The sequence below is a fragment of the Erythrolamprus reginae genome, unplaced genomic scaffold (assembly GCF_031021105.1).
Source record: "Erythrolamprus reginae isolate rEryReg1 unplaced genomic scaffold, rEryReg1.hap1 H_4, whole genome shotgun sequence".
Lineage (NCBI taxonomy): Eukaryota > Metazoa > Chordata > Lepidosauria > Squamata > Dipsadidae > Erythrolamprus > Erythrolamprus reginae.
Window position 1 is genome coordinate 1,321,681 of NW_027248495.1, and position 26,396 is coordinate 1,348,076.

The 26,396-nt window shown below is 44.3% G+C and overlaps 1 protein-coding gene across 1 annotated transcript in view; it reads left to right on the forward strand.

Annotated features, from left to right (window-relative positions):
- Positions 1 to 26,396, forward strand: part of LOC139155656 (tubulointerstitial nephritis antigen-like) — a 169,971-nt gene that overhangs the window by 116,211 nt on the left and 27,364 nt on the right. The window contains exons 8-10 of the mRNA XM_070730880.1: positions 7,371 to 7,560; positions 9,131 to 9,176; positions 22,726 to 22,849. Of these exons, the coding sequence (XP_070586981.1) occupies positions 7,371 to 7,560; positions 9,131 to 9,176; positions 22,726 to 22,849 (360 nt within the window). The remainder of the gene's footprint in view (positions 1 to 7,370; positions 7,561 to 9,130; positions 9,177 to 22,725; positions 22,850 to 26,396) is intronic.

Below are 26,396 nucleotides of genomic sequence, written 5' to 3' on the forward strand. Positions count from 1 at the left end.
CAAATCCCGATCTGGTTTTAGGATAGTAATAATCTCGGATGTCTTCCATGACTGTGGAATATTAAAGGTTTGAAGTATGTTATTAAATAATTTCTCCAAATATGGTAATAATTAAATCACATAAGTCTTGTAATATTCCCCTGTAAATCCATCTGGGCCTGGAGCTTTAGCAGGTTTCAACCCATTAATAACTCTAAAAATTTCATCATTTGTTATTTTCCCATTTAATATTTGTTTGTCTTCTTCGGTTAGTTTCTCCTTAACCTCTATATTTTGCAGAATGACTTGATCTTTTTTATATAACTTTTCATAAAACTCTTTCATTATTTTTTGCAATTCGTCATTACTACGTTTTATTACACCTTTTTATCCTTTAATGCAGCGATGCAACATTTTTATTTTCTTTTTTAAAAATAATTTGCCATTTGTTTCATTGATTTGTTCCCCCATCCCATAATTTTCTGCTTTACAATCAATCTCATTTTATTCCATTGTTGTTCATCCATAAGTCTCAGTTGCTTCTTTTTAATTTTTAATAAATTATTCCACTCCCTATTTCTTGTGATTCTCAATCTTTCTTGAGTTAACTCTATTTCTTTAATTAGCTTTTTCCTTTCTACCTCCCTTTTTTTAAAATATAGATTTCAGTACTAATACAATTCCCTCTCATAAAGGCCTTATGTGCATCCCAAATTATTGATTGCTTCATATTTCCCGTATCATTTATTTTAAAATATTCAGTCAATTCTTTTTGGAGTTTCAATTTATCTTCTTCTCTTACCGACACAAGAGGATTATATCTCCATATTTTTTGTTTATTATTTAAATCAAATACAATCACTGCTAATAATGGGGCGTGGTCTGATAACCAAATGCTTTCAGTTTCAGCTCTTTTAAAATATGTATTCCCAGTTTTATTCATTAATATATAATCAATGCAGCTAAACTTATTGTGCCTAGCTGAATAAAACGTAGCTCTATTTGTCGCTTCGGCATGAAGATCCAACATACCTAATTTATTTAAAGGCAAATTATTTTTTCCCTGTTTCCCTGCTGTCAATTCAATATTAAAATCACCTGCCAGAATCACTATGCCTTCTGCAAAGTTATTCAATTTGCGCTTTGTATTTAATATAAATCGCTTTGTATTTGCATTTGGGGCATACATTACTACTAATGTTATTACCTTATTATTCATTTTTCCTTTAATAAACAACATCCTTCCCTCCTTGTCCCTTTTAATCTGAATTGGTTCAAAGGGAACTCTTTGGTGTATTAATATCGCTACTCCTCTGCTTTTAGTATTCCCCCTAGATTCATATATCCCTCCCCAGTCATTACAATTAATTAATTTATCTTCTCTTTTCCTCCCTTTATGTGTTTCTGATAAAAATAAGAAATCTACTTTTTTGTCCCTAGCCAGTTTCATAATTCTGTTTATTCTGTGACGACATTCCATTCACATTTAATGACATCAAAATCCTTTCACCCATTCCTTTCAGATACATTTCTCTCCTCTGTAAAGCGAAGCATATTGGAAGATTCTTCATTTGTAGTTTTAAACCCCCACCCAGGTGCCCCTCCCTCAACATTCACCCGAGGGAGAATCAATGGAAAAAAACTCCATTGGCTCCGAGAGGCACCCATGGCTTTGCTATCCCTCAAGTACGCTCTAAAAAATCACCCATTTAAGTAACAAATAGTGATCCTCAACCCCCCCTCTATTCCTTCCTTTCCCCTTATTAAGTATTGAAAGGAAAGAGAGTACCCAAGAAGCTAATCAGCTGGGAACAACAATGCCAATTATACCATCCAGTGCTTATTTCTTTCTTTGACGTGTAGCTCACCCCTCCTCCTTCTTTCCCTTCTCTCGGAGTAAAGCTAGTTCCTTTTCTAGTGCAAAAATTCTCTCCTCCTTCACAGACTCTTGGCTGGTAGGATCTCCTGTAGATAAATCACGAGTCACATCTCCTGTTCCTTCTCCCACATCAGCTCCAGTTATCTCCTTTGTTGACGTTGCCTGCTGATTCATATCCGGATTTATTCCCAACTGTTGAAGCATTTCCATTCCCTCCTCCAGAGAACTTGCCAGATAAGTTTTGGTACCTTTGAAGACCAGAATCGTAGCTGGGTGTTTCCAAGTAAAACGAACATTGTTCTGAAAAAGCAGGTTCGCAACAGGTCTCATCTGATTTCTTGCAAGCAGCGTTTGAGCAGACAGGTCTTTCAAGACATGGACAGGAGAGCCTTTGTAATGGAGATTAGGAGTTTGTTTAAGCTCTCTAAAAACTTCTGCAACCCTCCGCTCCAAGGCAAATCTTACAACAATGTCTCTTTGATTGCCTAAGTTCCGAGGACCGTAGACACAATGAGCTCTTTCAAATTCATTCAGATCCACTTTAATTTTGTTTTCTAGGAGCCATTGGTAAATCAATTGAATTAAATTCTTATTTTCAGCAAAATCCTGCTTAAATTCGCTCAAACGTAAGTTTGATCTTCTTTGCCGGTCTTCTAAATTGTTTATACGTTGCTCTTGTTTTTTTCTATCTGCTTCAAGTCTCGAGATCCTTGCCTCCTGATCTTTAGATTGGACTTTTAATTCATTCATACCATTTGTCACTTCTTTCATGGCTAATTGCATGTCTTTGAGTTGTTGTCCTACATTTGCAAATGCCTGAAGGAGTGTATCCATTTTCCCCCCCAGATCTGGAATAGTCGCCATTTCCCTGTGTCATTTTTACTCACTTTTTTAACAGTGAAGTTCTGGTCTGTAACTCCTCTTTTTAGCTGATCCCAGCAGGTTTTCCAAGTCTCTTTTAAATTCTCTACCTCTCAGTCCACTTTTCACCTAGTTTGAGAGGGCTGTTAAGGATTAAGATTTGTTTTCTCTAATCACATCTGGAGAGCGTTCCGTGGGAGCATCTACTCTCGTCGCATGCACAAAGTAGTACAGGGTCCGACTCATGAGGGGGGGGGCACACACCCGACATGATATTTCTCTCAGAGCAATTGAGCAATGGTCTGAGACTAAGGGGCTTAGATATTCTACCTTTGTCATGGTCTGACCATTTTCTACTACGGCTTGACTTGAAGACTCCAATCCTCCCCTGCAGGGAAGCGGAACCAACTAGGTGGTTCTGCCCCAGACACCTGATGGAACCTGAGAGCTTTCAGACAGCACTTGGGGTTTTACCAGATTCACTCATACACAGTTTAGCAGAGTCCCTTGCCATGGCCTGGAACAAGGCTGAGACAGAGGCTCTTGACCGGATTGCGCCATTGCAACCTCTCTGTGGCACTAGACCCCAGAGAGCTCCTTGGTTTACCAAGGAACTCTGGGAGTTGAAATGCCAGAAGAGAATCTGGAGAAGTGGTGGAGGGAAATCAAATCTGAGTCTGATTGAACACTTGTAAGAGCTCACATTAAGACTTACAAAGTGATGCTCAAGGTGGCAAGATGCGTGTATCATGCCACCTTAATTGCATCAGTGGAATCCCACCCGGCCGCTCTGCTTTGGGTGACCTGCTCCCTCCTTAATTGGGGGTGGTGGTTGGGGAGCCCTTGCAGAGTAGTGCCAAGGAATTTAACTCCTTTTTCACTGATAACGTCGCTCAGATTCGGACGAGCCTTGACTCCGATTGGATTGCAGTGTCGGCTGATGAGTCAGTCAAGGTTACTGGGTCCCATCCTTGTCCATCTGTCTGGGAGCAGTTTGGCCTGGTGACACCTGATGAAGTGGACAAGGCCATTGGAGCTTTGAATTCCGCCACCTGCTGACTGGATCCATGTCCCTCTTGGCTGATATAGGCCAGCAGAGAGGTGAAACAGAGCTGGGTCCAGGAGATTGTTAACACTCCTTTGAGGGGGGTTCCTTCCTGGCTCCGTACAAGGAGGCTCTTGTGCACCCCCTCCTCAAGAAGCCTTCCCTGGCCCCAGCCATGCTTAACAACTATCTTCCAATCTCCAACCTTCCCTTTTTGGGGAAGGTTGTTGAGAAGGTGGTGTTGCTCCAGCTCCAGCGGTCCTTGGAAGAAGCCAATTATCTAGGCCCTCAACAGTCAGGATTCAGGCCCAGCTACAACATGGAAACTGCTTGGGTCACACTGATGGATGATCTCTGGCGGGCCCGGAATAGGGGCTTGTCCTCTGCCCTGGTGCTTCTTGACCTCTCAGCGACTTTCAATACCATCGACCATGGTATCCTTCTGCGCCAGCTGGAGGGGTTGGGAGTGGGAGGCACTGTTCTTCAGTGGTTCTCCTCCTACCTCTCCGGTTGGTTGCAGTTGGTATTAGTGGGGAGTCAGAGATCGACCTCTAGGTCTCTCCCTTGTGGGGTGCCTCAGGGGTCGGTCCTCTCCCCCCTGCTATTTAATATCTACATAAAACCACTGGGTGAGATCATACAAGGGCATGGGGTGAGGTATCATCAGTATGCTGATGATACCCAGTTGTACATCTCCACCCTATGTCCAGTCAGTGAAGCAGTGGAAGTGATGTGTCAGTGCCTGAAGGCTGTTAGGGCCTGGATGGGTGTCAACAGGCTCAAACTCAACCCTGACAAGATGGAGTGGCTGTGGGTTTTGCCTCCCAAGGACAATTCCATCTGTCCATCCATTACCCTGGGAGGAGGAGTTATTGACCCCCTCAGAGAGGGTCCATAACTTGGGCATCCTCCTTGATCCATAGCTAACATTAGAGCAACATCTTTCAACTGTGGCGAGGAGGGCATTTGTCCAGGTTCACCTGGTGCACCAGTTGTGGCCCTATCTAGACAGGGAGTCACTGCTCACAGTCACTCATGCCCTCATCACCTTGAGGTTCAATTACTGCAATGCTTTCTACATGGGGCTACCTTTGAAAAGTGTTCGGAAACTTCAGATCGTGCAGAATGCAGCTGCAAGAGCAATCATGGGCTTTCCTAGAAATGCCCATGTTTTGTCAACACTCCACGGCCTGCACTGGCTGTCGATCAGTTTCCGGTCACAATTCAAAGTGTTGGTTATGACCTATAAAGCCCTACATGGTATCGGACCAGAATACCATCAGGACTACCTTCTGCCGTACGAATCCCAGTGACCGATTAGGTCCCACAGAGTTGGCCTTCTCTGGGTCCCATCAGCAAAACAATGTCATCTGGCAGTACCCAGGTGAAGAGCCTTCTCTGTGGTGGCCCCGGCTCTCTGGAATCAACTCCCCCTGGAGATTAGGACTGCCCTCACCCTCCTTGCCTTTTGCAAACTCCTGAAAACCCACCTATGTCACCAGGCATTGGGAAATTGATATACCCCTAGCTGTTCCAATTTATGTATGGTTTGTCTGGTTGTATGATTGTTTTTATAAGGATTTTTAAATTGTTTTTAATATTGGATTTGTATGTTATGCATTGTTGTTGTGAGCTGCATTGTTGTTGTGAGCTGCCCTCATATCTACTTCATAGAATCTTTTCTGGTTCAGTGATTCCAAAACAAAATTATATCCCCTCCTTAAGATTCCCACCCCGTTCTTCATTTATTGTGCTTTATAGGAAAAGGAATGGGAAGGGGTACCCCACCTTTTGTGTTCTATGTGTCTACTATCTTCCATTTCCCCCCACACCTTCTCCATCTTTCTGTGCTCTATGTGTCCACTACCTTCCATTTTTCCCCACCCCACTCTGATTAATCCCCACACACCTTCTCCATCTTTTTGTGCTCTATGTATTATTTATTATTATTATTATTGTTGTTGTTGTTATTATTATTATTATTATTATTATTATTATTATTATTATCATTTATTAGATTTGTATGCCACCCCTCTCCAAAGACTCGGGGCGGCTCACAACAATAATAAAAAAACAGTATAGACAATGGAACAAATCTAATAATAAGAATTATATAAAAAAAGCAGCTGTTAAAAAACCATACAACACATACATACCAAACATAAAATATAAGAGAGCCTGGGGGAGATGTCTTAGTTCCCCCATGCCTGGCAATATAGGTGGGTCTTGAGTAACTTGCGAAAGACAAGGAGGGTGGGGGCTGTTCTAATCTCCGGGGGGAGTTGGTTCCACCCCCCCACCCCACTCTGATCAATCCACCTTCTCCCTCTTTCTGTGCTCTATGTGTCCAATACCCTCCATTTTTCCCCACCCTACTCTGATCAATCCCCCACACCTTCTTCCTCTTTTTGTGCTCTACGCGGACAGTAAGAGCCCACAGAGTTGGCCTTCTCCAGGTCCCATCTGCCAAGCAATGTTGGTTGGCAAGACCTCAGGAAAGAGCCTTCTCTGTGGCGGCTCTGATCCTATGGAATCAACTGCCCTACCGATCTTCCAGAAAGCCATTAAGACCTGGCTTTTCTGGCAGTCCTAGAATTATATTGACTGTAGTGTGTGTATGGTTCTTTTACGATATTATTATTTTATTAAATTACTGATATTTATATATTCTATTTACTATTTGTTAGCTGCTCTGAGTCCATTTTGGAATGAGCGGCATATAAATACAATGAATGAATGAATGAATGAATGAATGAATGAATGAATGAATGAATGAATAAATAAATAGTTTGTTTGTTTGTTTAACTTTTAAGCTGCCCAACTCCTTGCAGACTCTGGGCAGCGTACAGTCATAATAAAACAATACAATATAAAATGCAAAACAGTAAACAATATAACAGACAGTAATAAAATAAATAGTTAAGAACCCCAAAATGTCACATTCAACCAACAAGCATTGGAAACAAGGATGGGCACCTACCCAAAATACAATTATAAAAAAGATTCTTGATTGTGCAGAGCTAGATAAATTGACTATTGAATTGAAGGGAAAAGAAGATTTGGAATACTATAAAACATGGGACCTATTGTATGAAGGAAATAAAGGAAATGAAATTAATATGTTAAACACTAGCATTATTATTAATATTAGGATAGTAAGGACAAATGAATGTAATACTGTATTATATCAATAATACTGTAGAAACAAGTATACTATATTTTATTTATTTATTAGATTTTTATGCCACCCCTCTCTGTAGACTTGGATGTTAGATGTTATAATTAAGTTTCTTAGAGATATAAAAGCTATAAAAGCTTTTATAGAGATATAAAAGCTATAATATCAAAAGAAATAGTATAGTAAATAAGCATAAAATAAGAGTCGATATATGTATCGTAAAATGTAATAATGTATGTATAAATGTATGTATAAACTGTATGTTTAGTTTGTGGTGGGGGGTTGTGTTTTTTGTATAATGTTTGTTTGTACTTTTACTTTTTCGTATTCTTTTTAAAGATTACATCCAATAAAAAAAAAAAAAAGGAAACGAGTCTGCACTCCAAAACACCTCCAAACCATTCTCTTTTCTCCCTTGGGTCTTCTAGGGTGGTGACTGATGAATGCTATCCCTTTACCAGCCAGGAAAAGGAGGGCTCCCTTGCCAGTCCATCTTGCATGATGCATACCCGATCCACTGGCAGGGGGAAGAGGCAAGCCATAGCACGTTGCCCCAACTCACACACTGACTCCAATGAGATCTACCAATCCACACCTGCATATCGTCTCTCTTCAGATGTAAGTCGTGCCTTTCTTCTTATTAAATCTACGGAGTCTATGGAGAGGGGTGGCATACAAATCTAATAAATAAATAAGTAAATAAAATAACATGCTGGTAAAATTTGGGGGAGCGGGGTCAGGGAAATGGAAATAAGATCATATATTGCTATTCAATTTAAGTAGAGCAGTGGTCAGCCAATCAAATGCCTTTATTATAATCTTTGACCAATCTTTACAATAAGAAGAGTATCATAAAAAAGCGAACTAATTTTACATCTTCTTCGTACACTTTCTCTTCATCCTTCTGTCGGCAATCCAATCATACCACTTTTCTCATATTATACATAATAATCTCAATCTTTTTGTCGTTAAGTTCTGTTGTTAATTTGTCCATCTCCAGGCATTCATTTTTAAAAAAATTATCAAACTCTCAGTGGGTGTGTTTGAATTTTTCCAACATTGTGCATAAGCAATCCTAGTTGCAGTTGTAATTAGAAAATATTGTAAGTTAATGTACAAAATGTATCAGTAGGTAAAAGGCTGTAGATCTGCTTAAGACACTATTGTGATATATAGAAAGCAAAAGATGTGATAAAGACAAAATGTGAACTAATTTACACCAACAATTTGCTAATGGAGAAAGAAAAATTAATAGGAATAAAACAATATCTCTAATTAAAGGTTTTGCCAACAGCAGTGTTTATTCTTAGTTTTTAGCGAAACTGGACCATAGTGAATAGGTTATCTTAACAATGACAGTGTTAGCTTAACAACTGTGATAGTTATTTAACAACCACCGCTATTGCTTAAAAAACACAATAATCACTTTACAACCATGGTGTTAACTTAATGACTGCCTCAAAAAAGATAGTAAACTCAGACGGGGGGGGGGGGGGGGGGACACAGTGGGGTAATGAAAATGGAGCTCCACCCCAGAGTACCCAATTTGCACTAAAAGATGTTGAAAGAAAATCAGGGCATCCTGCATAAGCCACACCTACAGTGTGGTAGTAAAAATTTTGGTAGCCCTTCACTGGGTAAGTCACATGCTTTATGACCATCACAAATTTCGACTGTGATGGGCAGGTTCCCTTTATGGTCCTATGTTGAGGGCTACCTGTAATCAGTGGCTTAACTCCATTAAGATTGGGATGCACCAGGCTCTATTTTGGTAGGACAATTAGCTAATTAAGCCCAGCAAAGCAAGGGACTCTGGAATGCCCCTTAACTAACTTTTTGTATATCTGAAAATCTGTGATGAAATTTTCGGGAGAAAAGTGAAGAAGGTTAAGGGAGTCCTTGGTAATCTCCTTTATTAAATAATATCAGCATTATTACATATTGATTTTCAGTTTAACCAAGCACTCCCTAAATTTGGAGTATTATAGCACGCATCAATCTTCTGACTCTAATCATAGGGGCTGATGATGAGGATGATGGCCACTGGGAAGCATCAAGATAGAAAAATATGTTAATAGGGTCAACCTGGCCAGAACATAATGTCTTCATGTAGAGAGAAGTCATGAGAAATAAATACTGTAATTGCTTTTGATTCTCTGGTGATCTAACGTCTGTTGTTTGTTTGTAGGAGAAGGAGATCATGAAGGAGTTAATAGAAAATGGACCTGTGCAAGGTGAGGGGGCTCTCTGAAATCACCCAGCAGGGTGGAAAGTCACATAAGGGAGAAATGATTTGTGTTGAAAGACAGTGGCTGAATTGCCCCTTTACTAGTGGCCAATATCTGCTACTATTTTTTAAAAAATGATTTATTTCAAGAGTACTAAGAATCCAGATATTGCTATATAAATAATCTTGCAATGCCAGTGAGCATGATTACATATCGATTTTCAGTTTAACCAAGCACTCCCTAAATTTGGAGTATTATAGCACGCATCGATCTTCTGACTCTAATCATAGGGGCTGATGATGAGAATGATGGCCATTGGTAAGCATCAATATAGAAAAATATGTTAATAGAGTCCTCGGAGAGGGGTGGCATACAAGTCTAATAAATTATCATTATCATTATCATTATGATGATGAGCCGGAGTGGCACAGCAGGTAGAGTGCTGTACTGCAGGCCACTGAAGCTGACTGTAGATCAGCGGCTCAAGGTTGACTCAGCCTTCCATCCTTCTGAGATAGGTAAAATGAGGACCCGGATTGTGGGGACAATATGCTGGCTCTGTTAAAAAGGGCTATTGCTATTCATGGCACTGGACCAGAATATCTCCGAGACCGCCTTCTGCCGCACGAATCCCAGCGACCGATTAGGTCCCACAGAGTGGGCCTCCTCCGGGTCCCGTCAACTAAACAATGCCGGTTGGCGGGCCCCAGGGGGAGAGCCTTCTCTGTGGCGGCACCGACTCTCTGGAACCAACTCCCCCCGGAGATCAGAACTGCCCCTACTCTTCCTGCCTTCCGTAAACTCCTCAAAACCCACCTTTGCTGTCAGGCATGGGGGAATTGAAACACCTCCCCTGGGCACGTTGAATTTATATATGGTATGCTTGTGTGTGTGTATGTTAGTATAGGGGATTTTCTTAAATTTATAATATTTTAATTAATTGAATTATGTTTTGGATTGTTTTTTCACTTGTTGTGAGCCGCCCCGAGTCTTCGGAGAGGGGCGGCATACAAATCCAAATAATAAATAAATAAATAAATAAATGTTGTAAGCTGCCCCGAGTCTGAGGAGAAGGGTGGCATAAAAATTGAATGAATGAATGAATGAATGAATGAATGAATGAATGAATGAATGAATGAATGAATAAATAATCTCCCTCACAAAAACTTAGGAAGGTTGCCAGAAAGAAAATCAGAAGGCCTCTGCCCTAATGTTCACTAGAACATAATGGTTTTAAATTGGAAATAATCCAGTTGCTGGAATCTATTGGCTTCATCTCAATAAATCTTGCTAAAGAGAACTCCGTGAGAATTGTGCATGGAAAGAATCTAATATTTTTTTTAAATTTAACCTATTTATTTTCATACAGACATTCTAATTTTCTTTGTAACAGCCTGCTTATGATTTGGTGAACTTATGCTCACTTATAATGGAAAAGTTTGCAGCTACCTATTTACACAGCGGCCTCTCAAATCTTAAGCTTCTTAGAAAGCAACAATCCACTTTTCTGTTCTCCAGAAGGCAAAAGGAAATATCCTTGAATTGGTCTATAACAGCAAACCAAAAAGACAACATAATATAAAATAAATGAAGGAGTCAAAAGATATCTCTTTTTTTTAATGGAGCCATTGTTAGCCATTCCATTCTTTTAATGGAGCCATTCTCATCACAGGCTATCATTGGATTCCCACAACATGCTGAAGCCTGAACCTGGCTGAACAAAGGTAGGGTTGTTGGACTGTGAACAGTAGCTATGATCACAGACTATGTAGTGAACAAAGAAAATGAATCATGTGGATCTGATTCATACAGCAAGTTGAAATGCAAGGTTGCTTCTCAAAATTCATTCAATAACAAACCTTTCACCTGGTCTAGCTGTAATTTTTTTCCCCGATATGAAAGAATAAATTATTTTGGCTGAAAAGTCAAACATGACTTTGCTGGAAGCCATAAGGAGGGTCGGAAACACAGTAAAGTTCCCACTCTAGTTTTCACAAGCACAATTATTACAAAAACTGGCAAGAACTGGTGGTGCTGGCCTGTCCACATTTAACCAGATTATTTAATTTAAGTTTCATTCAAGTGTGGAAAGCTTACATCTTTTTTAGCTTGGTCCAGCTTAGCAATTTATGTGAATATAGCCTTTATGAATGTTTCCCTTTGAACCACAAAGCTTCTTCCACACCACTTTTAAGCAGGCTGGGAAAGAAAGTGGTGGCACCTAGCAAGGCTCGGTTGGGCTCAAAATTAACCAGGATTTAACTGCTTATCATTTCAGTAGGAAATGGTAAATACCAGAGCAGTCTACCAAGGAAATGCCAAGGAAGCCAAAAGAACAAAAACTCCAGGAAGAAAGTAATAAGAAAACATTTCTGTACTGTTATTAAAAACTTGTATGGACTTGCACAGGAGGTCACCAGAAAAGGAAAAAGAGCAACACTATGTCTGGACAGTAATTTGCAGCCTTAGTAATCAGGACCAACAATGAATCAGGAAACAGTCCAGACATGCTTCCAAAACCTCTCAAGGTTAAATACCACTAGCATTATGGCAACTCAAAAGGAAATTGGGGAAACAAACTTAATGTTGGGTTCAGATACTGAAGAGGCAGGAGACTGGCAGTGAGACTACAGCTCTTGATTGGTTATAGTGAGCAAACATCAGCCCCTGCCTGCTTTTGGCAGGGGTTTAAATAGGGAGTGAAAACTTCCCGGCTTCTCAGGTCATAACACTTTCAAACCTGCTGGATGCCCAAAGCTGTTTCTTGCATGCTATTTTAATACTTTCAGGTTGGAACAGTCCCAATATTTCTGTGATCCTCCCATCCACTCCCTCTGTGCCTCTTCCTTAAGTGGCCATCCTTAACTTTCCAAGATTGAGTTCTTATGAGTTGAACTGTTGAATGTTGAAGAGCACAGGGCCCAGGACTGAACCCTGCCTACGTTCTTCCATGGGGTTCAGTCCTGGGCCCTGTGCTCTTCAACATTTTCATCAATGACTTGGACGAGGGAATAGAAGGGCAACTGATCAAATTCGCAGACGACACCAAGCTGGCGGGGGTAGCCAATACCCTAGAAGACAGGCTCAAATTACAGAAAGACCTAGACAGACTAACACAGTGGGGCCACACCAACAAAATGATGTTTAACATCGACAAGAGCAAAGTCCTTCACCTAGGCAGAAAAAACCCTGGACACACATACAACCTGGGAGAAACCCCTCTTAGCAGTAGCGATTGCGAAAGAGACATCGGAGTCTTGGTGGACAATCAACTAAACATGAGCCAACAATGTGCAGCAGCAGCTAAAAAAGCCAACACAATCCTAAGCTGCATCAACAGGGGAATACACTCCAAGACCAGGGAAGTCTTAATACCACTCTACTATGCCCTGGTCCGACCACACCTGGAGTACTGTATTCAGTTCTGGTCACCACACTTCAAAAGAGACATTGAAACTCTTGAGAAGGTGCAAAAAAGAGCAACCAAGATGATTAAGGGATTGGAAACCAAGACTTACGAAGAGAGACTGAGGGAACTGGGCATGGATAGCCTAGAGAAAAGGAGGGCCAGAGCGAACATGATAGCAGTCTACAAGTATACGAGGGGATGTCACCGAGAGGAGGGGATCATTTTATTCTTCAGGGCACCAGAGGGCCGGACGAGGAACAACGGCTGGAAGCTGACCAAGGAGAGATTCAACATGGAGATAAGGAGGAACTTCCTGACGGTCAGAGCGATCAACCAATGGAACAACCTTCCAGCAGACATTGTGAACTCCAACACTCTGGACATTTTTAAGAGAAGATTGAACTGCCATTTGACTGGTGTACTATAGGGTTCCTGCTTGGGCAGGGGGTTGAACTCGATGGCCTTCATGGTCTCTTTCAACTCTAACAATAAATAAATAAAAAACTGGGGAAAACCAGCCATCTTGGAAATTGGGATAGAAGATACCCTAAGGTTCAGTTATGGGTGATCTTTAGAAGCTTATTTGTGATTCATCTTAAGAGGGCTAAACTCTGCTCTTCAGCTTTCTACCACTGCATGAACAAAGGGTATAAAATGTTATGTCTGGTCAAGCGTCATTAAGCTTGAGTAGCTTGAAGGGGAAGGCAAGATACCACAACTGCCACCAAAAGGTCACATTTTTTCACCATAACTGTTCCGATCTCCAGCTAAAGCCACTGGTAATTGGAATAAAGGATTGCTAAATGCATATATTTGTAAAACACCACATCATCTTTATTTCCCTTTCCCTTCGTGGGCAACGCGAGAGGTAGAATGGCATGAAGCGGCACAGGTTCTTGGGTTTGGGTGTACAGTGATCCCTCGAGTTTCGCGATCTCGATCTTCGCGAAACGCTATATCGCGATTTTTCAGCAATTGTGACCATCTCGATCTTCGCAAACGCTATATCGCGATTTTTCCCACCCGATGAGGTCACTCTCTTCCTTCCTTTCTCATCTTTCTTTCTCTCTCTCTTTCTCTATGTTGCTTCTTCCTCTCTCACACTCTCTTCCTCCCTCTCTCATCTCTCTTTCCTTCTCTCTCTTTCTCTCCCCCTCTTGCTCTCGAGTGGCCGCCTAGCAGCTGATCTGCTCGGCAGCGCAGCAGCAGCGAGGAGCCGAAGATCTTCGGCTCCTCGCTGGTGCTGCGCTGCCGAGCAGATCAGCTGCTAGGCGGCCGAAGGAACCTTCCCTGGGTCTTCCCCGCCGCCTCGGATCCCGCTGATGCCTGCCCGCCGTTTGCCGCTTGCCCCGTTCGCCCGCCGCTCGCCTCGTTCGCCCGCCGCTCCCCTCGTTCGCCCACCGCTCACCTCATTCTCCCGCCTCGTTCGCCGCTCGCCTCGTTCACCCCCCGCTCGCCTCGTTTGCCCGCCTCGTTCGCCGCTCGCCCCGTTCACCCGCCGCTCGCCTCGTTCGCCCGCCTCATTCACCCGCCGCTCGCCTCGTTCGCCCGCCTCGTTCGCCGCTCGCCTCGTTCACCCCCCCGCTCGCCTCGTTCGCTCGCCTCGTTTGCCCGCCTCGTTCGCCGCTCACCTCGTTCACCCCCCGCTCACCTCGTTTGCCCGCCTCGTTCGCCACTCGCCTCGTTCACCCCTGCTCGCCTCGCTCGCTCGCCTCGTTCGCCCGCCTCGTTCGCTCGCCCCGTTCACCCGCCGCTCGCCTCGTTCGCCCGCCGCTGTCGGGACACCCCCCACCCCAGTACTTTGAATCCCGCCGCTTCTGCTGGATACGGGCGATGGGGGGGCGAGCTGCCACAGCCCTGGCTTCCGCGCCGCTCGTCCCACCCACCGCCCGTATCCAGCAGAAGCGGCGGGATTCAAAGTGCTGGGGTGGGGGGGGCTGTCAGGACAAGGAGCGAGGGGGCTGCGAAGGGGCGCACGCGGCAGAGCTCCGGCGGAGGAGAGGTGGCGGGGAGAAGCTCTCTCTCCCTCCCTCCCCCCCCGGAAAAAAGAAAGCAGCCCCAGCCAAAGACGCCCAGCGAGAAAGAGGCCTCTGGGCCGACTTTTCTCGGCTGCGGCCCACGCCCGGCTCTCTTGGCAGGCAGAAGCAACAAGTCCGGCGCGGAGGCTTCTTTCTCGCTGGGCGTCTTTGGCTGGGGCTCCTTTCTTTTTTCCGAGGGTGGGGGAAGAGGGAGAGAGAGGTTCTACCCACCACCTCTCCCCACCGCCTCACGGGGGTCGCGTGAACGTGCTACATACATTGCATCCCTGGGCAATGGGGAAACCCCAAGACCAAACTGAAACCGGGCGGTTTGGACTTCACATTCCTCCAAGTCACTTCGCCGCTCGTGTCCTGGCTAAACCGGGCGGCAGGATACAGGCTTTGAGTTATTGGCTACGGGGGGAGAAGTAGGACTTTCCTAACTCCCTCCCCCCGCAGCTAAAACTCAAAGCCTGTATCCTGCCGCCCGGTTTAGCCAGGACACGAGCGGCGAAGTGACTCTCCTGCCTCTCTTGCAGCGGAGAGAAGCGGCAAATAGCCCAGCCCTTCCCCCAGCGGCTTCACCGAGCGCTTCGGGAAGGTGCCGCCTGTCTTCGCTGTAAGAAAGGCAGGCGCATCCAAAGCATGCGGGGAAGCGGCTGGGGGAAGGGCTGGCCATTTGCCGCTTCTCTCCGCTGCAGGAGAGGCAGGAGCAACCAAAGCAATGTTCCAAAGTGGTCTCCGGGAAGAGGAAACGAGGCGCAAGGCAGCGCGTCTGCAGGAACGGGTGGTGGGGCGCCGTTGTTGTCTTCATGGCGCAAAGCCACACAGTCCCGGATCGCTTGCTTCCAGCTGGCCGGGGAAGCAAGCGATCCGGGACTGTGTGGCTTTGCGCCATGAAGACAACAACGGCGCCCCACCACCCGTTCCTGCAGACGCGCTGCCTTGCGCCTCGTTTCCTCTTCCCGCTTCCCGGAGACCACTTTGGAACATTGCTTTGGTTGCTCCTGCCTCTCCTGCAGCGGAGAGAAGCGGCAAATGGCCAGCCCTTCCCCCAGCCGCTTCCCCGCATGCTTTGAATGCGCCTGCCTTTCTTACAGCGAAGACAGGCGGCACCTTCCCGAAGCGCTCGGTGAAGCCGCTGGGGGAAGGGCTGGGCTATTTGCCGCTTCTCTCCGCTGCAGGAGAGGCAGGAGCAACCAAAGCGATGTTCCAAAGCGGTCTCCGGGAAGCGACCAAGGGAAAGGCAGTCGCCTGCTTTTCCTTCAGCTCTAAAGAAGCGGCAACTGCCCTGCCTCCCCCCAGCCAGTTAACTGAGCGCTTCAAGTTAACCGGCTGGGGGGAGGCAGGGCAGTTGCCGCTTCTTTAGAGCTGAAGGAAAAGCAGGCGACTGCCTTTCCCTTGGTCGCTTCCCGGAGACCGCTTTGGAACATCGCTTTGGGAGAGGGGGCAACTGCTCCCGGTTAAGAAGCAAGAATCCACACCCTAGCCAAATGGCTTTTTTCCTGTTTAGCACGGCGTTCGAGCGCTAAACACGAAAAAAGCCGTTTAGCTAAGGGGTGGAAGTGAAAGTGAAATGCCGGCGGCTCTAGCAGCTGCTACAAGCGGCATTTCACCTTCCCTCCCAGGCAAAAAGATGCCGGGGAGAGGGGCACGCCTTCCGCCTGGGAAGTCCGACCCCATCAGCCCAGAATGCCAGCATCTTTTTGCCTGGGAGGGAAGGTGAAATGCCGCTCGTAGCAGCTGCTACGAGCGGCATTTCACTTTCCCTCCCAGGCAAAAAGAAGCCGCACTGCTGCTCCAGTCGCCCGGTCCTCTCCTGCCTCCCGCGCCGATGTTCCCCACTGTGTCGGGGGCCGCCAGCCCTGAATCGGACGCACCCTCGCCGCTACCGCTGCCGCCGCGCCCACTGCCCGCCCCATCCTCGCTGGAGGTTTAGCCGGAGCCGGAGCCAGGTTCGCTCGGCCACGCCTCCTCGCCCGCCGCCCAGGATGCTAACCTGCTACCTCGCAGTGCGCCCGCCGCCGGCCCGATCCTGCGCCTCCTGTTTCCCCCCCCCCCAGCCAAAAATACAAAGGTCTCCGCCAGGTAGAGCTTCCTGGCTTTTGTCCTTGTTGGATTCGAGAGCTTTCATGCCCAGGAAGCTCTCCGAGCTCGGGAAGAAGCCCATGGTCAGTCGGCTGCGGGCGGGAGGAAAGCGAATGCCACGGGGCTGGGCTCGGCTCCCCCTCTTACCAGCCCAGCTCCGTTCTGCTCCCTGGCGGCCACGGAGCCCGGCCCCGTGGGCCCGGTTACATCTCGCGCTGCCAGCCAGGCAGCGCGAGCAAAGAGAGGCATTCGCTTTCCTCCGGCTGCCCCCTCAATCGGGCCGGCAGGGAACAGAATGGAGCCTTCCGCGGCGGCTGCCTGCTGAGCTGGTAAGGGGGGGAACCGAGCCCAGCCCCGTGGCATTCGCTTTCCTCCCGCCCACAGCCGACTGATTGTGCGCGGCTTCCCAAGTTCGGAGAGCTTCCTGGTTTTCGTCCTTGTTGGATTCGAGAGCTTTCATGCCAAGGAAGCTCTCCGACAGGCGCCTAGCTCCTCCCATCCAGCCGAAAGTTCTGCCCTTTGTTCACCAAGTTCTGCCCTTTGTTCCACGTTTTTCTTTCGGCTTCGGGCTGGACAGGAGAAGCTAAGCAGCCGGAGACGTTGCCAACCCAGAAGCAAGAGACGCAGGATCGGGCCGGCGGCAGGCGCAGGGCGAGGAGGCGCGGCCGTGCTAAACAGGAAAAAAGCCATTTGGCTAGGGGGTGGCTAGCACCCCCCCCAACCCCCAACCTGGGTCTTCCCGGCCGCCCACGCAAAGGGGAAACCCCGGCTCCTCGCTGATGCCCGCCGCTCGGCCGCCCGCCAGCAAGAGGGGGAAAACCCAGGGAAGATTCCTTCGGCCGCCCAGCAGTTGATCTGCTGGGTAGCGTAGCAGCAGCGAGGAGCCGAATCGGGTTTCCCCTTTGCGTGGGCGGCGGGGAACACAAACTCCACCATCTACGTATGCAGACCAAAAAAAAAAAAAAAAAGGGCGCGCATGCGCAGATGGTGTTTTTACTTCCGGAACCCTACATCGCGAAAAATCGATTATCGCGAGGGGTCCTGGAACGGAACCCTCGCGATAATCGAGGGATCACTGTATTCAGGTTTGCGAGACAATGCATTGGCTTGTTTGTTGTCCCACTTGAAAATGTAGGTAATGCGGAAGTCGAATCTGGCGAAGAAAAAGGACCAATGGATTTGTCTCTGGCTCAACGTCCTGGCAGTTTGGATAATTTCCAAGTTTTTGTGGTCAGTTCTGACCTGTACTTGGTGACGGGGTCCTTCCAGGTGATGTCACCAGGTCTCAAAAGCAGTCTTGATGGCCAAAAGTTCTTTTTCTCAAATGGTATAGTTACGTTCAGCAGGTTTTAATTTCCTAGAATAATAAGCACAGGGAAATAAAGGTCCGCCGTCTTGGCATTGTTGGAGAAGTACAGCCCCCACTCCAACAGGATCAGGGTATTGGAGAATAGGTTCTTGCATGAAAGCTTTTTTGATGTTGAGAAAAGCTTGTTGCTCTGTGGCGCCCCATTGAAATGGAACTCCTTTCTGGAGAAGGCAGGTGAGGGCGCTGTCAAGGTGGCGAAATTGGGAATGAAGGTTCGGTAGTAGTTGACAAATCCCCAAAATCATTGGACATCTTTGGCTCGAGCTGGAGGTTGCCAAGTTTGCAACGCGATCAAGTTTTCCAGTGTCCATGGCGATGCTTTGGGAGAAAATGACATGTCCTAAGAAGTCGATGGAAGTTTGGAAAAATTGGCATTTTTCTAAATTGGCATAAAGGGGATGTTGTCAGATGCGCTGGAGTACTTGTCTTAAGTGGTGTAGGTGGGTTTCTTTAGAAGGAGAGTATATCAAAATGTCATCAAGGTAGACAACCATGAAGTGGTCAAAGTGCTTAAAAATATCATTCATAAAATGTTGGAATACTGTTGGCGCATTGGTAAGTCCAAAAGGCATGACGGTGAATTCAAAATGGCCATAGCGGGTGCCGAAGGCAGGCTTCCATTCATCGCCTTCACAAATGCGAATGAGGTTGTAAGCGCCTCGAAAGTCATTTTTGATGAAAATGGTGTTGTACGGAGGCGGTCCATGAGTTCAGAGATCAAAGGTAGAGGGTAGCAGTTACAAATGGTAATGGAATTGAGTTTACAATATTCACAGCAGATTCTGAGGTCTCCAGTTTTCTTTTTGACAAAAAGTACTGAAGCGGAAAGTGGTGAAGATGAGGGTTGCATGAAACCTGTGGTTCTTGTCAATAAAGTCTTTTAAGGTGGCCGATTTGGGTTGACACATTGAATAGAGGCGTCTGCTAGGAAGTTTGGCATTGGGTAAAAGATCAATGGCACAGTCATAAGGTTGGGGAGGGTAATTGGTCTGCTTCTCTCTCATCGAAAACATCAGCAAACTCGGATATATCTTTGGGAGGGTGCTGGCAAGCTGGGCAGGAAGTTGAGTAGTAAACGGTGGATGGATGTGGTCGGCACATTGTAGACTAGGAAAGGACCACACTATGTGGGGATCATGGGTTCTGAGCCATGCTAAGCCAAGGACCATAGGAAAGTGGAGGCCTTTAGTGACATAAAATTGAATAGGTTCTTTGTGGTGTGCGATGTTTAAGGTAAGTGGTTGGGTCTGAAATTTGATTGGTCCAGACAAGAGAACATGGCCGTCAATAGTTTCAATAATCATAGGAGGTGTGACTGAGCACAATGGTATGGCATGAAAACGAGCAAAGGTCTCATCCATAAAGTTGGTGGTGGCTCCGAAATCTACTAAGGCAGTAGCAGGAAGGGTTTTGGGTGGGTTTTTAAAGTAAACCTCAGTGGCTAAGGTCAAGTGTCTTGAAGGTCTCGGTTCATCTGCCATAGCACTGAAATTCGGTTTGATGCCTGCCCGGCAGAAGGTTTCTTTTAGGCCGGGCTCTGGTCATTTCCTGGCAAGGTAACGCAGGCCCGCTGTTAGAGACTGGAGTAGAAGTGGGAGTGACACGTCTTCTCTGAGGGCAAGTAGATAGAAGGTGTCCAGCCTCTCCACAATACATGCATAGGCCTTCCGCTCAACGTCTAGCTTTCTCGGCTTCACTCAGGCGAGGTCTGGCCATACCTAGATCCATTGGTTCCTCTCGAGCGATGACAGCTGGTCGGTGTTCTGTCTGGGTTTTCCCAGACCTCCACACCCACTGAAAAAACAGCCAGACACTCTGGTAAAATCCAAAAGTATTTTATAGCAGGAAAAAATAAGCACAAAGGAAAACCTGTCTTCACAGCAGACAGGTTACAATACGTTACAACAGGGTCCTGATGTCCAGTCAATTCCACAAGCTGCTTGCTGGCACACCCCCCCAGGTTTCAATAGTCCAAGGCACAAACCAGGATTGTAGCCACCAAAGTTCACAGACAGGTCTCACGAATCTCCAAGATAAAACTCCACAAGCCAGGAAGGGTGGGGCCGCCTTTTATCCTTTCCCAAGAGCACCACACCCAAACCCAGCTGTGACCTCTAATGCTGGAAATACCTAGCCAATTGAGTTCGTCTCTGATTAGCTCTCCTTTGTCGCATATCTATGATGTCGTGAGCATCTTCCCCCAGGGAATCCAGGCTGCTTGCTGGGGAGAGCTCCCCCTGGTGGACCTCTGGCTGTCCTTCGTCTTCAGCCTGGGATTCCTCTTCCTCGTCAGTCTGCACCTCCTGGTCCTCAGCCTCTCCCTCTGAGCTGGAAGCCGACAGCAAGTCAGCCATTCCCGGAGGGGTCCCAGGCTGAACCACAACAGTCGGTTTCCTGTGTCTGTTGGCATCTGGAAGGGGCATCTTGGCATGGAGTTGAAACCGTTGTTTTGATATCTTTGGCATGGAGCTGGCACTGGCTTTCGTATCTGATGACATGGTTCTGGGCAGATGACAAATTAGTCTTGATGGTCAAACAGGTCTGATAGAGTTCATTTAACGTGTTGGGAGTTGGATGGCGTGTCATCTCATTCACAAATTTGGATTTCAGGCCATCTTGGAACTGTTCCATAAGGGCTTCCTCATTCCAATTTAGGGGTGTGACTAGTTTCCAGAAGTCAGAGATATACTCAGAGATGGTCTTGTTGCCCATGTGTAATTGGCGCAACTGAACAATAGTGTTTTGTATGCACATGGGATCTTCAGATTGTTGTTCAAACCTCTGGCGAAAAGCAGCATAATTTTGCAGTCCTGACGTACTAAGAAAGGCATTGGCCACTCAAGTGCAGCACTTTTGCACAAGCTTATAATGAAAGAAACTTTCGTGGCATCTCTAGCAAAATCCTCTGGAGAGGAATTGAAAATTTTTGGACATTGATGAAGAAATGAGGTGACAATCTCTTGCCCCTATAAAAACTGATGGCTTAGCTATATAAATATTTGGCCTTGGTTGAATGATGACCTGTGGTTGTACAGGGGCTGCAGGTTAATTCTGTAATGCCAAGAGCTGTGCCTGCAATGCAGCCACGGTTTGTGTTAAGGCCTGCATGTTATTTGCTAAATTGGCCATCCTGAGCTGGCTGGCTGATTTTCTTTATGATGGAGTCATCAACACTGTTCTGATCTCCAGCTAAGGCCACTGGTAATTGGAATAAAGGATTGCTAAATGCATTTATTTGTAAAACACCACATCATCTTTAATTTTCTTTCCTTTGTTCCACACTGAATCATCTCGGCACGCAGCGCTAATCTCTTATCTTAAACTTCGGTATGTAAGGCAACATCAAAATCATTAAAACGTTCCACAAGTCATTCTAAGATTTATGGCTAGTCAGAGTTAGCCCAGAGTTATAAAAACTGCAATTAAAAGCACACAAGGCATAGCTTACATTTGGAGCTGCTTGAAAAAACCTCCATATTTCTTAACCGCAGATTGACAACTCAACTCTTCCCCCTGATACCCGGACGTGACGAATTAATTACTTAATTAATTAACCCATTCCTTTCCTTAATATTTCTTCCCTGACACTTGCTCTCTTCACCTCTGCAAGCACCTGAAATAAGGATTTACCCATCTAGCATCTGCTTCTCCTTCACTTGAATCTGAACTCATAGAAACGTCCTGTGGTTGGTCTCCTACTTCTTCTGCCTCTAAATCAGGTCCTACCACTAATTCATAACCACGTTCTGAATCAGAATCTGAAAAATCCCCAAACTGAACAGGAGTATACACAACAATAACAAGGTCTTTCCTGATTCCACCATCTATGCAAGTAACAGAGTCTTCCATATGGAATATTAACATTTGTTTCCATTGTAACATTGTTATTATTGTTGTTGTGAGCCACCCTGAGTCTTCGAAGAGGGGCGGCATACAAATCTAATAAATTATTATTATTATTATTATTATTATTATTATTATTATTATTATTATTATATGTGATGGCCCTATTTCTTAATCTCCCGTCTGCATCCTGCGCAGCTGATCACAAACTCTGAGGATAGCAACATGGATGTGGCCTGGTATCCTAGGCCAGTGTACCTGGCACCCAGGTCTGCTAGCAGAGGATGTGGGGTCAGAGGCTGAAAGCCAACCAGGGCTGTTGCACCTCCACAGGTGCCCATGAGTGACTCAGGACTTTTCCTGAAGAAAGAGCCTCTTCTTGATGCCAGAGTATGTAGAAGTGTCAGAAGACATGAATGGCTGAGCAGGAGGAAGTCTCTGCATGAATAGATCTCTAGAACAATTGGCCATGCTTTTTGAGTATTTAAGGGTTAGTCTTGTGATGAGTGAGTGCAGAAGTCAACTTTTTAATAATAATAATAATAATAATAATAATAATAATATTATTATTATTATTATTATTATTATTTATTAGATTTGTATGCCGCCCCTCTCTGAAGACTCGGGGCGGCTCATGTGAGCAATGAATATTTGGATTTGACTCTTGGATTATTTATATGAATTACAAACTAAGAAGGTGAAATCTTAATGTCTGGGCTTCCTGCCAACTCAGAGTGAGTCATGTTAATTAGAGATTAGATCAAAGAGAACTTTTGGGGAGTTTTGGCTTTATGATCCATAATTTACCTCCTTTCCATTCTTCTGCAGCCCTCATGGAAGTGCATGAAGACTTCTTTGTGTATAAAAGTGGGATTTATCAGCATACTCCTATAGCAACTGGGAAGCCAGAACAGAACCGACGACATGGTACCCATTCCGTCAAAATTACCGGGTGAGTGAGATCACTAGAAGTCAATGAGAAACCCAGAAATCCAAGGTATCCCTTTATGAATGAATACTTTGTCTAATATGAAATGTCAAAATTGTGTTTGCTTTGGCACTGTGGCTCCAGCAGTAGACAATGGTGTCAGGAAAACTACAGTTAGTTTTTGAGTTGATTTATGGTGTTTTTGCTTAAAATCAGCATTTTATTTCCAGTTTTGAGCAAAAATGCCTTGTAGTGACAATGAATTTGCTTAATGACCATAGCATTAACAACCATGGTGTTTGCTTAATGACCACAACAAAAAAAGTCATAAAATAAGATCAGACACATGGGCAGGCTCTATTACCATTGTAAGTTGAGTATTACCTGCAAATATGAAATTATGGGCCTTCTCTGAAAGTTTGTAGCAATATGTATCTCGGACTTCCAGAATCTTGCTCAAATTCATCATTCTAGCCATTATTTATTGGCCCTGGAATTAATTATTTTCCTGTTTTCTAGAGAAGTAAATTTTTATCTCCTTTTTAAAGGAGGAAAACAAGAAGGGAGCCTCTTCCTCCCAGCAATTTGCCTCCTTGCAGTAAAAAGAAAAGAGCCTGTTTCAGCTTCAGCACAGCCTAATTAGTACACACAAAAAATATCTGCCTCTGTCTCCCAGCAAATTGCCTCCTAGCAAACAAGAAACAGCCTTTTTCAGTTTCACTTTCAGTTTAAGCACAACCTGATTAGCACAAGGGGAAAGCAATCTGCCTCTGCCTAACAGCAATTTGCCTAATTACAGCAAACAGAAAACAATCTGTTTTCAGTCACAGCACAACCTGATTAGATCGGCCTCCCAACGATCAGTTGTTTCAGGTTGCAAGGAATGCCATAGCCAATTTATTTATTTATTATTTATTTATTCAATTTTTATGCCGCCCTTCTCCTTAGACTCAGGGCGGCTTACAACATGTTAGCAATAGCACTTTTTAACAGAGCCAGCCTATTGCCCCCACAATCCGGGTCCTCATTTTACCCACCTCGGAAGGATGGAAGGCTGAGTCAACCTTGAGCCGGTGATGAGATTTGAACCGCTGACCTTCAGATCTACAGTCAGCTTCAGTGGCCTGCAGTACAGCACTCTACCTGCTGTGCCACCCCGGCTCCTGTTTCTGCTTCTGTGCATCCCATTTTTGGCGGGTGGGCTATAATCAGTGTATAAGACACATCCAAATTTTAGGTGGGGGAGTGCATAATATATTGTAAACTTCTGAAACATGAAAGGTTCGTATAGGGCTCAAAGTGTGACCTCTGTGACAACAACAACAACAACTCAAAAACAAACATCCACTCCAACTTCCACTCCCACTCCAAAGGTATCTCCAATATCATCTCCTTTACAACAAAGAACAATAACAACAATCTTAGTCAAGGAAAAAGAAAAAGAAAAGATGCCAGCAGAATCAAACCTCCAGACTATTCAAGATACCCTAGCGGTTATTCAAGACTTTATGCAGAAAACACAAACACAAATTCAAATGGATACAAATAAAGAAGAAGTGAAAAAATACTTTGAAGAAATGAAAGAAGAGATGAAAAATGAAATGAGTACCCTGAAAACTGAGCTCAAGAAGGAGATTGGTGAACTTAAAACTGAAATTGGTGAAGTCAAAGGGAGCATGAACGAGATGGATGGAAACATGAAAGTAATACAACAGAACCTACAAGAAAATGAAAAAAGAATAAAAGCAATGGAAGATAATGTCCATGATATAGGACAAAAGGTGGAAGAATATGAAGAACATAATTACGCAACCAACAGAAGCTTCGACGAAGCAATAACTAACCTTGAACTTCAATCCGCATCACATGGCTTGAGATTTCAAAATATTGAAGAAGAGAAGGATGAAGATCTATCCGCAAAGATGGCAGAGATAATAGGAGAAATTTTACAAGCGGACCCACAAGAACATATAAGGGAGATAGATGAAATTTATAGAGTTCAAACTGGCTATGTAAGGCAACATAACCTACCAAGAGAAGTCCACATCAAGTTTTCAAGAAGAGTAATTAAAGATGACATCTTAAAACAGGAGAGAAATCAGACTTGGAAACACAAAGGAAAAGATATTACAATTCTGAAACAAGTCCCAAAGAGGGTAAGAGAAAGCAGAAGAGAGTATTATTTTCTTACAAGTGTTTTAATCAAAAAGAACATAATTTTTCGATGGTTAGTACCAGAAGGGCTTTCTCTGACCTGGCAAGCAATAAAAATCAAGATAGAGAGTGTGGATGAGGCAAGAGCATTTTTCGCACAAAGTGGATTGAGTAAGACTGACCAACTACAGATAGAACCTAAAGAAAAAGAAGAAGAAAGGGGGACCACCAGTAAAGAGAGGGGAGAAATGCAAGATGTTAAAAAGAAGCAACCACAAACTCAACAAGAATTGGTGTTAGACAGTAGATTGCGTGAACCGAAAGAAATAAAAAAATACTACAAATAGAAATGTCCCACGACTTGAAAATCTTTTTAGTCAACGTTAAATGGCCTGAACAACCCCAGGAAAAGAAATCAAATATTGTCTAAACTTAAGAAACAAAAAGCACAAATAAATATTTTACAGGAAGTCCATATTAAAAAATCAGAGGAGTTTACTTAATAATTCAAAATTGAGGAAACTTTATACTAGTTTAGCAAAAAAAAAAAAAGAGGCATTGCAATGTACATTGACGAAACAATTAAATTGAAACAAATATACAGTGACAGCGAAGGCAGAATTTTAATGGTACAATTAGATCTAGAAATGGAACCTCTCATAATTATTTCAATATATGCACCAACCAAAAACAATTTTATAAAGAATTGCATGATAAAATAATTGAGCTATCAACAGAAAACATGATAATAATAGGCGACTTTAATGCGATCTCAGATAGTCAAATGGATTATACACAGAAAAAGGAAGAAAATAAAAAAAGGTAATTTTACCTACAACATTTTGGAAAATGAGCACAGAATTATTATTAAAAGATGTATGGCGTGAATGCCACCCACAAAATAAAGAATATACTTTCTATTATAATACTCATAAAACTTGGTCTAGGATTGATATGGCCTGGGCGCCAGCACACACGATGGAAAAGATCAGAGATATTGAGATAGAAACTAATAGCTGGGCAGACCATAACCCGTTAGTTATATATTGGAAAGTTAAGAGAAAAGTAAATAACTGGTCAATGAATAGAAACTTGGAGGCCTTTTTAAAATAAATAAAAACAATGATACTACCCCACAAAATCTTTGGAACACAACATATATATATATATACGTGGCATATATAGGGCTAACAATCTCTTATATGGCAAAAAAGAATAAAGAGAAGAAGTTGCAATACAAAGGGTTAGAGGATGAATTGAAAAAACTAGAATCAGAAATGCAAAAAGATGAACATGATGATAAAGTTAAAAATCAGAGAGATGTATTAAAACATAAAATAAGGTTGATAGAACAAGAATCAATGGTAGAACAAATAAAAAGAGCAAAACAAGAATATTTTGAACATGCAAATAAACC